General features: G+C 38.7%; 1 protein-coding gene across 4 annotated transcripts in view; it reads left to right on the top strand.

Moving 5' to 3' along the window:
- Positions 1-61: 61 nt before the first annotated feature.
- The window catches only part of WDHD1 (WD repeat and HMG-box DNA binding protein 1), a 67,458-nt gene continuing 51,592 nt past the window's right edge, over positions 62-15,927 (top strand). For 3 of the 4 annotated variants that reach the window (XR_009264904.1, XR_009264903.1, XM_058740663.1), the window contains exons 1-3: positions 62-188; positions 407-499; positions 9,610-9,721. Coding sequence is in view for 1 of the 4 variants with exons in the window: in XM_058740663.1 (XP_058596646.1) it covers positions 423-499; positions 9,610-9,721 (189 nt within the window). In the remaining 3 variants the exon portion in view is untranslated. Of the gene's footprint in view, positions 189-405; positions 500-9,609; positions 9,722-15,927 lie in introns of those variants that run through there. The other variant, XM_058740664.1, reaches the window with a different exon arrangement.

The raw sequence follows: 15,927 nt of genomic DNA, 5'->3' as shown, positions 1-15,927 counted from the left end.
TTTTCCTTTGCAGGCGGCGCGTAGCTGACGCCACCACCCGGCGACTTCGCTCTTGCTCTGCGCCGGGCGTGGGCGGTCGGGCGGGCCGGCGCAGGCGCAGTGGTAACGAGCACGCCAGAGCGCGGGAAGCGGCCCGGCGCGGGCGTTTGTTCTACGCTTTTCCTCACCGGCGTAGCTCGGTTCTCTCGGTGAGTACCCCCTTGCGCTGCCAGTGTCCTTACAGCGCACCGAAGGGAAACGTGTCCCCTTCCCGGCTAATTGTCTGGCAGACCCTCTGCTCTGTCTTGTTTGTGCCACTCGGGTGGGGGAAAGGGGACCACCGGAAGACTAACTTCCCTGCTTCTTCTTCAGCCACCGGCTTTTCCTCCCCTTTAAACTAATACTAGTTTTGATAAAACATTTTTAGGTGGGTAGAAGGAAAGATGCCTGCCACCCAGAAGCCGATGAGATTTGGACATACCGAGGGACACACAGATGTCTGTTTTGATGATTTGGGGAGGTAAGGTACTTTGAGAAACGAAAAGAACGTTTGAGGTGTAAATATTACAAAATTTATTGTTATGCGTCAGATAAGCAGCCTAAAATGACGCAACCAGACAGAAAAAAGACTGAAGTCTAAAATGGCATATGTATTTTCCTTAGGTTTATTGTTCGATTCGGGCCGTCCTTGTAGTTTTAGTATGTCTAAAAAGTTAACGAGTGTAAAATCTTACTTCCAGAGGAGTTGGAAAGATGTGAGCTTTCTCCCATATTTATCTTTTGTTCACTTGTCCTCTGCATCCCATGTGATTATTTTGTCAGATGGCTAGCTGCCTCTTCCTCAAATTCAGTGGCCCTTTCTGTCGTTTTGGTGTTGTGTCTTTCCTTGGCTTTTGTGATACTATTTCCTTTTTTACTGTTTCTAACTTGACTTTTTTCCCCCCAGCTTACTTCCTTTGCTTAATTGATTGTGATCTTTTCCCAGGGTTATTCTGGTCTCTTTTTTATCTTTCTAAATCTCATTACTCTGCAGTACTATCCAGTTTCGTGGCTTCCACTGTCACTCCTATATTGATTGATTTATTGAAAAAATATTTGCGTGTCAACTCTGGTGGAGGCTAGAGATACAGTATTACAAACAACAGTCTCTTCATTGACCTTAGAGTCTTTTTAGATTGACCGACATTCTGCATAGATTAATCACAACAGTGAATGTACGTTTAGAATTATACTTAGCAATATTAAATGATAGGTATAATGATAAGCATATATGAAGGAACGTTGATACAGTTTGGGAGGTGGGGAAGGTTTCTCAGAAGAAGTGTTTCTTGAGATGAGATCTGAAGATTGAGTAGGTGTTAGGGAGTATAAAGAGATGGGGGGTGGCAGTGGGGTGGTGGTGTTGGCATTCCAGGCAGAGGGAACCCTGAAAAATTCCAGTGGGGTAGGGACCATGGTATGCTCAAAGGACAGAAAGAAAGCTAGTGATGCCAAAATGTAGAGTGTGATGCAGAGGTTGATGAGAGATGAAATCTGTGATGGTGAGCAATGGGCATCCTATCCAAGACCTTCTGGGCTTTATTAAAGAATCTTGTTTTCATTTTAAAAGCCATGGGAAGGTATTAAAAACTTGAAGCAGAGAGATGTGATCAGACTTTTTTTTTTTAGTGTTTGTTTATTTTTGAGAGAGAGAGAGAGAGAGAGAGAGACAGAATGTGAGCAGGGGAGGGGCAGAGAGAGGGAGACACAGAACCCTAGGCAGGCTCCAGGCTCTGAGCTGTCAGCGTAGAGCCCCACGTGGGGTTTGAACTCATGAACTGTGAGATCCTGACCTGAGCTGAAGTCGGACACTTAACCGACTGAGCCACCCAGGCATCCCCAGACTCTTGTTTTTGAGAAGTTATGTGGAAGATGAAGTGGAAAAGTAGAAGTGGATGCAGAAAGACTGAGGAGGTACCTGCATTAGTCTTGTGGAGTGTGATGGAAGCTTGGACTAGAGAAGACATGACATGGAAAAAGGAGGATGCATTCAGGAAATATTTAAAAGGTAGAATCAACAGGATAGATCAGACATTAATGATGAAGGAGATGGAGATGTCTGGGATCACATCTATGTCTCCGGGTGTTACATTTGGGGAGATGACAGTGCCATTCACAGATATCTGAAATGTTTGGAGAGGAGCTTATTTCAGAGGTAGAAGAAGAGTGGAGATTATGAGTTTACATTTGAACATTTGGAATATTTCTTTGAGATATTCAACTAGAGGTGTAGACAGTTAGATAAATGGGTCTAAAGCTAAGAAATGTGAGCTAGAAATAGAAATCTGTATCTTTTGCTGATGTCTCCTGGAGTTAAGGATTGAGGTCTTGACTGGAAATCTAGATGTGGAAGTTAATAAATAGATATTTAATGCTATGAACTTGGGTGAAATCACCTAGAGAGGGAGTAAATGTAGTTGAGAAAAAAAGTTTAAGGGCTAAGCCCTCGGACACTCCAAAATATTTAGAGATCCAATTAAAGAAGGAAGACCCAGCTAAGGAGACTTAAGACGGGCTGGCTAGAAAAGTAGAAAACCAAGAGACAAGAATGATGTCTAGAAGCCAAATGAAGTAAGCATTTTAAGGAGGAGGAAATAATAAACGATGTCAAATGCTGCTGGTGGGTCAAGTTGAGGACTGAGAATTTATCATTAGATTTGGTAATATGGGTGATCCAGCTTTTGTTATGGAGTGGTGAGAATGAAAACTTTGTTGCAGTGTATTCATAAAACTGGAAAGGGAGGAATTAGAGTTAGTGAGGATGGCACTCAAAGAGTAAGGGTAGTTGGATAGGGATGTGAGGTCAGGAAAGGTTTTTGTTTTAATGTTTATTATTTTTGAGAGAGAAAGAGAGAGAGAGCAAGCAGGGGAGGGGCAGAGAGAGAGGGAGACACAGAATTGGAAGGAGGCTCCAGGCTCTGAGCTGTCAGCACAGAGCCTGGCACGGGGCTCAAATCCACAGACAGCGAGATTATGACCTGAGCTGAAGTCGGCCGCTTAACTGACTGAGCCACCCAGGCACCCTGGGAAGGTTTTTGTTTTAAAGTGAGAGATGTAGTATATGTATGAATGGAGATGATCCATATCCCAGGGAGGGATAAGTTGATGTTACGGTAGGAAGAGGGAGAATTGCAGGAGTGATGGCCTTGAGTAGGTAAGAGGGGTTACAATATAGTGCACAAGGGAGAGAAAGTGGCCAAAGGTAGGAACGTGGTCAAATTCACAAGTGGAGGGAAGGAGCACCTAGGAGGGATAGTGAGAATATGAGGCTAATTTCTATAGACTACTTCAATTTTCTGAGTAAAATAGGAAGCAAAGTTTTTAGCTGAGAATGGGGAGGCTGTGGAGGTTTGAAGAAAGAGGAGTAGATATGAGATAGATGATTAGAAAAGAAGGACCTAGGGAAATATAGTTAGTTGGAATAGTGGGCAACACTAACGGTCTACTTTAGGTTAGTGATCATGAATTTAAAGTGAGATCAGACAACCTAGTTATGTGTTTTTTGCTAGCCACGTTTAGCTGCAAATGTTACTTATCGATGGGCATAGAGTTGGATTTAACCAGGGTTGGGGTTTTGTCAGGTAAGTATGATGAAGGGAGGGGGTTTGAGGATGATGCAAAGAAGTGATTTTAAGAACAGGTTGTGGAATCTAAGCCAGATTAGGAGGGATGTGAGAATTTGTGAGGGAGTGAGAGATAGTGAGAAGTTAGTTTCAATAGATTGTAGATCCTAATAGAAGTAAAAAATGGTTGAAGTTAGGATATTAAGGGTATAAGGTAAAAAGATAAGTGATTAGGATGATTGAAATTGAAATTATGAAGCATTTGCAATATTGGTAAAGACAAAATCTACTCTATGACAATGGGAGTCTGAGATGAAGGACAAGACTTAGTATAAGAAGGCTTCGTGTATATGGATATTACAAATACTAAGAATTATGATAGGAATAGTGTTGTTCAGAGCACCTGGGTGGCTCAGTGGGTTAAGCATCCGGCTCTCAGGTCATGATCTCACAGTTAGGAGATAGAGCCCCGAGTCAGGCTCTGAGCTGCTAGTGTGGAGCTTGCTTGGGATTTTCTCTATCTCTCTCTCTCTTTACCTCTCCCCTGCTCATTCTCTCTCTCTCTCTCTCTCTCAAAATTCACAAATATTTTTTTTAAAAGGCATAGTGTTGTTAGGGAATGACAATGAACCTTGTGCTAAAAATCCTTAGGGAATATGGGAGATTTCTCTTTAGGAATTTGTAGGTGGTCTCATAGCAGTTTTTTGCCCCCCCCCCTTTTTAAAGAGAGTGGGGTGTAGCAATAGAATGGAAGTGGTAATGAAATGGAACGAAGGCCCACTGACAGCCCCCAAAGGAATGTAGAAGAAAAATCAACCACCTTTAAGAATTTCTTTTAACGTTTATTTATTATTGAGAGAGAGGGAGAGCATGAGCATGGGAGGGGCAGACACAGAATCTGAAGCAAGCTCCAGGCTCTGAGCTGTCAGCACAGAGCCTGACGCAGGGCTTGAACTCACAAACTGCGAGATCATGACCTGAGCTGAAGTTGGACACTTAACCGACTGAGCCTCCCAGGCACCCCAGAAATCAACCACCTTTTAAGAGGATTGAAGAGGAATCTGTGTTCTCAGAAGAAGTGTTCAGGAAAAAAGCTGAGGACAGTCTGGTGCCTAACCATGAATTTCATGAGGCACAATGGAAGGGTTTGGGAGAGGTGTCAGATTAGGAAAAGAACATTGCTCAGTGAGGATGGAGAATGATGGTGAGAAATGCCTTGGTAATCATTGGCTTCTTGTAGTTATGTCACAAAGACGATAAAGGCATGATATAATTAGTCCTTATACTCAGAAACTTACAGTGGTTTTCTTATCATCTAAACCGGGACACCTTTGAGAATGGGGAGAAGGATTTCAAAAGAATTAAAATTATAATTTTTAAAATTATTTATTGATTAGCAAATTATTCTGTTTTGATAGAGCTATAACATTTCTGTTCAAAAAGTGTTTTGGGCACCTAGGTGGCTCAGTTGGTTAAGCATCTGATTTCCTGATTTCGGCTCAGGTCATGATCTCCCGGTTGTGAGATTAAGCTCCCAGTTAGGCTCTGTGCTGAGCATGGAGCCTGTCTGAGGTTCTCTCTCTCTCTCCCTCTCTCTGTCTCTCTCTCCCTCTCTCTCCTTCTCCCTCTCTCTCCCTCTCCCTCTCCCACTGCCTCTCTCCCTCTCCCACTGCCCCTCTCCCTTGCTTTCATGCTCACTCACGTGCTCTCTCTCTCTCTCTCTCTAAAATAAACAAAACAACAACACAAAAACCTGTTTTAAAATATTTTTCCTAAAGACATATTTATGATATTAAAACATTTAAAAAATTTACATTGATTTTCTAAATATTAAACATATAAACATTTACATAAGTAGAATATTCTTGGTACATACTCATCTACTTTAGTCAGTTCTTTTAGCCTGTCTCTAACATGGCATTTTTCTGAAAAATACATTTTTTTCAATATAGTCTTATTTTTATTTTTATTCTTCTTATAAAATTGGCTGCAGTCATCCTCAGAGTTGCATTTATGCTGAGACCTTGAAGCAAGATGAGTTAACTCTTTTTTTAAGACCATAATATTTTTTCTTCTTTTTTTTTTTATGCTTATTTATTTGTTTTTGAGAGAGACCCCCAGCACAGGGGCAGAAAGAGAGAATCCCATGCAGGCTCCATCCCATGAACTGTGAGATCATGACCTGAGCTGAAATCAAGAGCCAGATGCTTAACCGGCTCAGCCACCCAAGTGCCCTAGGGTCATAATATTTTTCAGTATAAGAAAATAACTTTCTTTAGGTTCTCACATACCTGGTAAGCTCTGAGAAAATCCTACTAACTGGAAGAGTCTTCAATTTTTAAAAATCTATTTTAATTGAAATGGGTAAATCTTTTACTTTCAGTATTTTTATGGGTTCTGTCTTTTTACCTTCATTCAGAGTGCCCTTTTTCAATAGTAAGTTCTTAAATATTTTTTACTTTTTATTTTTTTATATTTTATATATGTATTTTTTTTTTCTTTAATTCATCAAGTAAGTTTTCTGGTTTCTTTGAATGTTTCACAAATTTTAAGTTTCATTTTATTTTGGTACAGAATATAAATTTATATAGTTAAAAAGAGGGGTTCCCTCAGAAGATTCTTCTTACAAGTCAAGATATTCCAGAGTACAATGAGAGAATTTCAAAATGATATCATTCACTCTTTCAGTTTTTAATGTACAAGTTGTTCAATTTTTAATTTGCTTTTGTAGGGATAAATTTTAGTGTCTTCCTGTCCATAAGCTTTGTTTTCATTAACTGCCTTTCACCAAAAGCTTCAAAGGCTTGAGTTGAATGCTTAAAGATCGTTAACTGATTTTGAACAAAATGCAACTAAGACTTAGGGAACGTGTTTCCAATAGTGGTGGTGGTGGTGGTGATGATGATGATAATAACACCATCATTATAGGACACTTAGGTTTTATAAAGTCACTCTTCAAAGACTCATATATTTTAAAAATCTAATTGATGGGCAGGAGAGAAACCATCTTCTGCACTGCTGAAGTATTTTCGTGTATCTAATATCAGTTTGTTTTGAAAATTTTGTTCAGTCATTGTAGGTATAAACTAAATTATCTTAAAACCCAACTACTGTGGCTTCTGTTTTGATTCATACATTTTTATAGTTCATTTGGTTATGAATTATAGTTTCAATTCCAAGTACATTTGTGTTTCATAGATTTCTTAATTTAGTAAGTGCATTGTTTTTACCACAGTGCTGTGCTCTACCAAAATGGGTATTACTGTGAAAATTAAGAATTTTATCTTTAGCATTAAACTTTGCAAATGATGTTAGAATTCCCAATAATGTTAGATGTTTTACTTCCACAGAATAAACTTTCAGAAGCTTTACTTTGTTTCTGTGAACTGGAGAGAAAACTAAACCATTATTGGAATCAATCTGACTGATTTTCTATTTAAACGTTGTAATGACATTGTAATAAAACCAGTATCATTTAACTGTTTGAAAAGTTCTTTAAAAAAAAGTTGTTTTTTTTTTTTAACATTTATTCATTTTTGAGAGTGAGAGACAGAGAATGAGCGGGGGAGGGGCAGAGAGAGAGGGAGACACAGAATCTGAAGCAGGCTCCAGGCTCTTAGCTGTCAGCACGGGGCCCGACGCGGGGCTCGAACTCAGACCGCGAGATCATGACCTGAGCTGAAGTTGGACGCTTAACCAACTGAGCCACCCAGGCGTGCCGAAAAGTTCTCTTACTAATGGTGATTGTATATTAACAGCTATAACTTTACTTCCTACTTGCACTAGAAAACTTAAAATGAAAAATGAACAAAATTAATTTAGAACCACTGTTGTTTGTTCTAGTGCTGAGCTGTTCAGTACAATAGCCTAGCCACATGTGGCTATTTAGATTTGAATTAATTAAAGTTAACTAAATTTAACATTCAGGTCCTCAAGTCACACTGGCCACATTTGAAACCACATTTTAATTGCTCAGGAGCCAAACAATTTCCATCCTCTCAGAAAGTTCTATTGGACAGTACTGAATTATTATGAAAAGTCATGCCTGACAAGATGCCAACTCACTTTCTGCAGCTGCAGAAACATGGTTTTCAGGAAGTTTCAAGATAACTACTAGCTTACAATGTAGATGCTCAAGTTTCTTCAGGAGTTCTGTGTCTTCTGTCTTTCCTGTGTTTGGTATTATCACAACAGCCCCTGTAGCAAATGTCCACTAACATTTTGTTCATGTTAACATTTTCATTATCAGCTTCTTGAGAAGCAGAAATTTAGTGTTTAATATTTTGTTAAACGTGTACTTGATATCTTTTTTTTTTAGTTTGTTGCTACTGAAAGGTGTTTTATTAAAAGGCGTAATCAATAATAAAATGAATGTTTTATTCCTATAGTAAGTGACAAAAACAGTGTCAGAAGAATATTCAGACTACTCTAAAAGTTCTTCAGGGGACTGTTGAGCTATTTTTTGCATATATTTCTCATTAATTCCACCACATTTCACTCTAATATTCTAATGGTACCACCAAGTGGCACCTGAAACTTTCTACATCTCCTTTGCTGGCTAGCTGGTTGTACCAAATAGTTAGTAGGGGCAGCAATATGAAATACTTATCCCATCACCATTGAAGACTGAAAGAAATCGTTCTCTCTAGGGCCTCCTGACTGTTTTCACTTTGGTTTTAATCAAAGTGAACCAACTGTTAACACCTGTTGTCTGTGAAGGATGGTATTATGTTGCATCAAGAAAGGATTGGAATGGGGAGATGGGTTGTCACTGGTTGCCTTTCAGATTTACCTATGCGATAAAGTGAGAACTCTGTTCGTTGTACATGTTACACTACTAAACAAGACCATGGCAGAAGCTGGAAGTGCAAAGAAGAGGTCTGTCAAACCCACCCAACAAGTTTGGATGCATGTAATACTAATATATTTTTTTTAAGATACTACATTTTATTTATTTATTTTTTAAAGTTTATACATTTCCTTGGTAATCTCTACACCCAACATGGGGCTCTAATGCTCAGCCCCGAGATCAAGAGTCACATGCTCTTCTGAGTCAGCCAGGTGTGCTGATACTGATATGTTTTAAAGTGAAAAATCGAGGACAGATTACAAACTAGCAGGATGCGTAAATCAGGAAAGTCCTGGGCAAACAGACTAATGGTCCTCCTATTTACTTCCTATAAAGGGAGTCCAAGCTCCTTACTCTGGCATTAAGATCATTGTGAATAGGATGACCCCCAATCTACATTTTTTTTCCTCAATTTCCTGTACTGTCTGCTAAGTAAACTCCCCATTCTTTACTAACATCATGTTTTTGTTCATGTGGTTTCCTCTGTTTGGAGCTGCTCTTTTCACCAATCTCAGCATATCTAATTCTACTTGCCCTAGTTGCCCTTTGACTTCCCAGTGTCTTCTTTCTTTTGAATCCCTCTGATTTTCCAGGTGGGAATTAATCCTTTTCTTCTGAACCTCTATAGTTCTTTATATGGCTTCTCTTTGCCATTGACCATGTTATTTTTGTGTTTTGTTTCCTTTTGTATGTGTCACGACACCTACAGATAGGACACATACCAAATGAATAAAGCACCAGGAAACAAGAGGTTTAAAACAAGATTTGAGAGTTATAGCCATTTGAATAATCAGCTTTGGATAATTGAGTTCTTGTATCCGTCCACTTACTCATTTTACAAACATTTATCAAGGCTTCTATTTGTCAGAGATTGCTTTGTGCCAAGGGCACAATGGTGAGCAAGGTTGACCTAGTCCCTGTTGTTAGATTACACACTCATCTTTCTTACATTATTACAAAGAATTTTATGCCAGGGAGGAACTGTAGGGAACATTAAATTCACCTTTCATTTTATAGAATAGGAGATTAGCAGTCCTCGTTATTGAAGTTTAGGTATGTAAAATAAGAAAACATTGATTAACACCTTGATTTTATTGGAAAAAAAGATAAAGTAGTATTCTAAAAAAATTAATAAGGCTGAAACTGGGTGACCTTTTAATGACTGTGTTTCCTCCACAGTTGTATTGTGACTTGTGGAAGTGATGGTGATGTGAGGATTTGGGAAGATTTGGATGATGATGATCCTAAATCTATTAACGTTGGAGAAAAGGCATATTCATGTGCTTTGAAGGTATTGAAAACAGTTACAGCTAACAATGAGAAATGATACTGCTGTGTGATTTTTATGCAAGGGTGAAGAATATTTTTGTTGCAGTTTTGAATGTAGAGGTATTTTTTGTTTCTCTTATGAAATAGTAATATTCAAATATGTATAATGCCGTAAATTTTTACAGGTAAGACCTAAATCTGAATGGCTTTAAAATCTGAATGGTTTAGGGTGCCTGCGTGGCTCAGTCCATTAATCATCTGACTTCAGCATAGGTCATGATATCAACGTTTGTGAGTTTGAACTCCACATTGGGCTCTGTGCTGATAGCTCAGAGCCAGGAGCCTGCTTCAGATTCTGTGTCTCCCTCTCTGTGCTTCTCCCCCACTTGCTTTCTCTCTTTTCAAAAATAAATAAATATTTAAAAATTTTTTAAATCTGGATGTTTTATTAAAGATGATTAATGTGTTAATGGTAAACCAGTTAAAATATATGCAAGAAATTATATGTTTTCTTTTGAGATTTAAATGTTCCCTTTTCTCTTTGAGAGAAAACACCATGGCATTTTCAGGTTTTTAGTTCACTAATTTAGATAACTTGAAGAATCACACTAGAAAAGAGGAATATTCTAGCTTTTCAAGATATTTACGTGTTTCATGTTTCTGATGTTTTATGTAAGGTAAGTCTGGAAATGAGATGTAGGTCATTTGGAGAATGGAGACACGTTTTTCAGAAGGACTTGGCAATCTAAATATTTAAAAACCACTAAACTTTTAATTTGTGATGAATTTTAAGTTGAGTGTATTATATTTGGGTAGAAAAAAATCTTTTCACAGAAATACATATTTTCAAACTCAGGCTCATTAAAATTAATGAGATGGTCTTTATTATTTTTTTAATGTTTATTTAAAGAGAGAGAAACAGTGCAAATGGGAGGGGCAGAGAGAGAGGAGACACAGAATCTGAAGCAGGCTCCAGGCTCTGAGCTGTCAGCACAGAGCCTGACGTGGGACTCGAACTCATGAACCGTGAGATTGTGACCTGAGCCAAAGTCAGATGTGATGCTTAACTGACTGAGCCACCCAGGCAGCCCTGAATGAGATGGTCTTTAGATATTAGATATTCTTTTTTAAATGGTCACATATAAGAGAAAATATATTCCCAGAAGGAAAAATACAAAAGACTAACATACATTAGATACAAGTTAAATCTCACTAATAAGCAAAGAAGTACAAATTAAACAACTGGAATTTTTTTTTTTTTTCCATTAGATTGGCAAGGATGAAAAATATTGCTAATTCCAACAATAGTGAGGACTTGGAGAAGTATTTATAAATGAAAAAGACTCACTTGTGGTTTTCTGTTACACTCACACTACTACCATGCTCCTAACACCTCAACCACTGGATGTGTGGATTTTTCCCCCACACCAAACAAATTTCTGTAATATTAGCTGGGTGTCTTATAGTTCAGTTCAATTTTGACACTAGCACAGAGTTAGCACAGACCTCACAGGTTAGGGGCTCAGTGCCACAAGACTGCTCCCCACTTTACATACAAGTTGAAAGTAGTAAGTCCCCAGCTTACCCACAGCATCTGTCCTACTTGGCTACAAATCAGAGGTTCCCATGCCCCCCCCTCCTCGAAAATGAAATGGTTTCAGTCATTTGCTACAAATAGCTCACAGAATTCAGGCAGAAACACTGGTACCAGTTCATTATATAATGAAGTATAGATAAAGGATGCAGGTAAACAGGCAGATGAAGAGATACATAGTATGAGGTCTGGGAGGGTATTTTTTCCCCATGGAGTTGGGGTCTGAACATCCTCCTGGTACGTGAATATATTCACCAACCTGGAAACTCCTTGAACCTCATGCTATTGGGATTTTTATGAAGGCTTCATTACATTGACATGGTTGTTTATTAATTCCATTTCTAGCTCTTCTCCTTTTCCTGGATGAAGTGGGGTAGGGCTAAAAGTTCCAAGCCTCTAATTTTGATTTTTTTTTTTTAATGTTTATTTATTTTTGAGAGGGCGGGGAGGGGCAGAGACAGACACAGAATCCAAAGCAGGCTCCAGGCTCTGCGCTGTCAGCATACAGCCTGATGTGGGGCTTGAACTCACAAACTGTGAGTTCGTGACCTGAGCTGAAGTCGGATACCCAACCAACTGAGCCACCCAGGCGCCCCATGGTTTGGTTTTTGTAATCATGAGCCCTCATTCTGAAGTTATCCAGGAGTCTGCCAAGAATTGCCTCCTTAGGACAAAAGACATTTCTATCACCGATGAAATTCCAAGAGATTTAAGAGCTTTGTGTCAGGAACCAGGGTCAAAGACCAAATATTAGAACAAAAGCTGTTCCTAGTAGTCTTATCACTTAGGAAGTTTCAAGGGTTTTAGAACTCTGCCAGGAATGGGAGGCAAAGGCTAATATCTATTTTCTATTATTTTACAGTATTGCACAACAGTTGCTGGAAGTGTAACTGGGGAGCTTTTTAAAAAGTAAATTGATACCATACATCAAACTTAGAATGCACATAGTCATTTCTGGCTATTTACCCTGAGGAAATACATACTTTCATATTTATGTGGACAAGGATATATTAGTAAAACTACTTTTTATAATAGCAAAAATTAGAACCAATTGTTCTTCAAAAGAGAATTTGTTTTGTAAATTGGTAGAGCCCTGTAATGTAATACTGTGCAGATACAAAAAAAGAAATGAGGGTGTGGCTATATATCTATCAGCAAAGATGTTTACAGTGAGTTGAAAAATGAAAAAGTTGCACAGCAGCCTGTATTGTGTAGTCTTATGTTTGTTAAAATAAAGGATACACAGACATATATATACTTGAAATTTGCATATGTGTGTAAGAAAGTTAGAAAGATTTAACTCAAAATGTTAACAGAGATTACTTCATAAGAGTAGGGAAACTCACTCTTTGCCCAGAACACTTTCATGTTGTTATTTTTCTTCTAGAGTAAGTATGCACTACATTTATATATGAAGACTGTAAAGAAGAAAAAAAGTGGTCTTGTAGTAGTTTCCTAGGGAAGCTGGAACAAATTGTCAAACCTTTGGTGGCTTAAAACAACAGAAAATTGTTGTCTCATGGTTCAGAAGGCAAGAAGCCTGAAACCAAGGTGTTGGCACAGTTAGCTCCTTTAGAGGCTCTGAGGGAGTCTGTTCTATGCCTCTCTCCTAGCTTCTGGTCGTTGTCAGTAATCCTCAGTGTTGCTTGGTTGGAAGAAACATCGATCTGTGCCTCCCATGTTCCCATTGCCTTTTTCTCTGTGTCTTTGTGTCTCAAATCTCCTCTCCTTTTTCTTATAAGGACACCAGTCATTGGATTTACATCCTTAATTTACTATATTGGCCAAAGATGCTCTTTCCAAATAAGATCACATTCACAGGTACCTAGGTTTAGGATTTAGGCACGCCTTTCGGGGGTCATTATTCAGTCCACTAGAAATCTGATAATCTGCACTAAAATGTTTTCTTTGGCTTTAGAAATAAAGGTGATGGTACTTCATTGAAATGACATTACCAAATAACCATGTAAAGTTGACAGCTTTACAACACATTTCATTTAAAACATAATTGTTGGGGCGCCTGGGTGGCTCAGTCGGTTAAGCGGCCGACTTCGGCTCAGGTCATGATCTCGCGGTCCGTGAGTTTGAGCCCCGAGTCGGGCTCTGTGCTGACAGCTCAGCCTGGAGCCTGTTTCAGATTCTGTGTCTCCCTCTCTCTGACCCTCCCCCGTTCATGCTTTGTCTCTCTTTGTCTCAAAAATAAAAAACAAACGTTAAAAAAAAATTTTTTTTAAACATAATTGTTTATGGTTTTGGAGTCAGTGGTACAGGAAAGTACAGTTAGATGTTTTATTGGATAACAAAATGGAGAAAATATCACTCTAAAATAGTGAAACTGAAATTAATCAATTGGTTAAGTAATAGTTAACATCTGCATGGTATTTTACGTTGTCAAGGCCTTTTAACAAAGTTATAGAGAAGTATGTGGAATTACCTGTTTTATTCATGGGAAAGTCAAAGCTCTGAGGAAGGTCAAATGACACAGTTGGTAAGAAACACCGTGGACTAGAGCTCAAGTCAGCCGGTGCTGGGATCCATTCCTGTCAGTCCACCAGGGAGAAGAGTGATCTGACCAGAGCCCTCATCTTTTGGGTGTTTGTTTTTTGTTTTTCTTTTTTTCAATTTTACTAGTTGACAAAGTACTGATAGTGATTTGATTTCTCAGTAGATTGGTTGGAAATTGATTTCAAAACAAGTCCTTTGTTCAGGTCTCCTGGGTGAGGAAGTATAGATATACTTTAATGTTTTCATATGAATAGAGGCCTAGTTAATGTGTTATTTAAAAATTACTGAAATTGTTTATTAGAGCTGAGGGTGCTTCATTGATTTTACTGAGAGATCTGTCTGTCAAGTAAAGCACAGCCAGGTTGCATAATTCCTGTATATGCACACAGATAGTGGGTGTTTCTGCAGTTTTGCCAAAGAATATGTAGCATCATCAGTGTTGTCTTGAGTTGGTTATAGTTTTTCCTTGATTCTCTTGTTTTCACATTAAATTATTGTTAGCTTCAACATTATAGATGTAGTCTTTTGTGGATTGTTTAATTACATCCAGTAGTTACAATGTAGGCATAAACAGTACTTTTTACCAGTTTTCCAGTATTTGAAGATAAGTATATATTGTAGTTCAAATCTGAATCATCTGTACTATTACTTGAACAGATGTATACATCTTGCCAAATTTTTCTGTATAGTAACATGTCACTGTATTACTAAGTTCTTTTTCCACTGGAGTGAGAGCAGGTGCTATAGATAGACAGAGGGTCTTACATGTGCAAATATGGCTGAGATCTGTTGCTATAGGATATTCATTAACAAACTTGAGTATTTGGTTTTTTGGCAGTTACCATTTAATCTAAATTAATAAATTGACCATATGATTTATCAGAGCCCCTCCTAGAGAAGTAATAAAATTAAGTTTCCAGGGCAGATACTTTACCTTTTATGATTCTTAGCTAAAATCTCTGCAAAGCAATGGTCTCTCCTGATCATTTTCATATCCTAAAATTTTCCATTTATTTAGTGTTCTTAATTTTTAAATTTAATTTTATTATTTAATGTTTATTATTAGAGTGCATGTGGGAGCACAGGAGGGCAGAGGGAGAAGAAGAGAGAGAATTTTTTTTTTTTTTGAGAGAGAGAGGGAGAGAGAGCGAGTGTGCATGAGCTGGGGAAGAACAGGGAGAGAGGAGGAGGGCGAGAATTTCAAGCAGGCTCTGCACTATCTGCACAGAGCCCAACTTGGGGCTTGAACTACTAACCATGAGATCGTGACCTGAGCCAAAATCAAGAGTCGAACACTCAACTGACTGAGCCACCCAGGCACCCTGAAAGAGAGAGAATCTTAAGCAGGCTCCATGCCCAGTATGGAGCCCAATGTGGGGCTCATTCTCACCACCATGAGATCATGACCTGAGCCAAAATCAAGAGTCAGATACTTAACTAAGTGAGCCACCCAGCCACGCCTAATTTAATTTTATTATTTAAAAAAAATATTTATATTTTTAACTACAGTATAATTAACGTATAGTGTTATATTAGTTTCAGGTGTATGATATAGTAATTCAACAATTCTATACATTATTCGTTGCTCATCATTCTAAGTATACTCTGTTTAGGATCCTCCTACTCCACCATCTTTCTGTCTAGTGTTTTAAGGGGCACCTGGACAACTTGGTTGAGTGTCCGACTCTTAATTTCCGTTCAGGTCATGATCTTGCAGTTCGTGGGATCGAGCCCCATGTTGGGCTCTGTGTTGGCAGCGTAGAGCCTGCTTGGGACACTCTGTCCCTCTGTCTCTACCCCTTTCCCACTTGCGTTCTGTCTGTCTGTCTGTCTGTCTCTCTCTCAAAATAAATAAACATTAACAAAAACCACCTTTCTGGGGCACCTGGGTGACTCAGCCTGTTAAGCATCTGACTTTGGTTCTAGTCATGACATTGCAGTTCATGAGTTCGAGCCCCACAATGGGCTCTGTGCTGACAGCTCAGAGCCTGGAGCCTGCTTTGGATTCTGTGTCTCCCTTTCTCCGCCCCTCTTCTGCTCATGCTCTCTGTCTGTCTCTTTCTCTCTCTCTCTGTCAAAAATAAATAAACATTAAAAAAAAAAAAAATAACATAAAAAAGCCCCAAGAA

The sequence above is a fragment of the Neofelis nebulosa genome, chromosome 7, assembly GCF_028018385.1.
Source record: "Neofelis nebulosa isolate mNeoNeb1 chromosome 7, mNeoNeb1.pri, whole genome shotgun sequence".
Lineage (NCBI taxonomy): Eukaryota > Metazoa > Chordata > Mammalia > Carnivora > Felidae > Neofelis > Neofelis nebulosa.
This window is presented reverse-complemented; position numbering and strand designations above follow the sequence as displayed.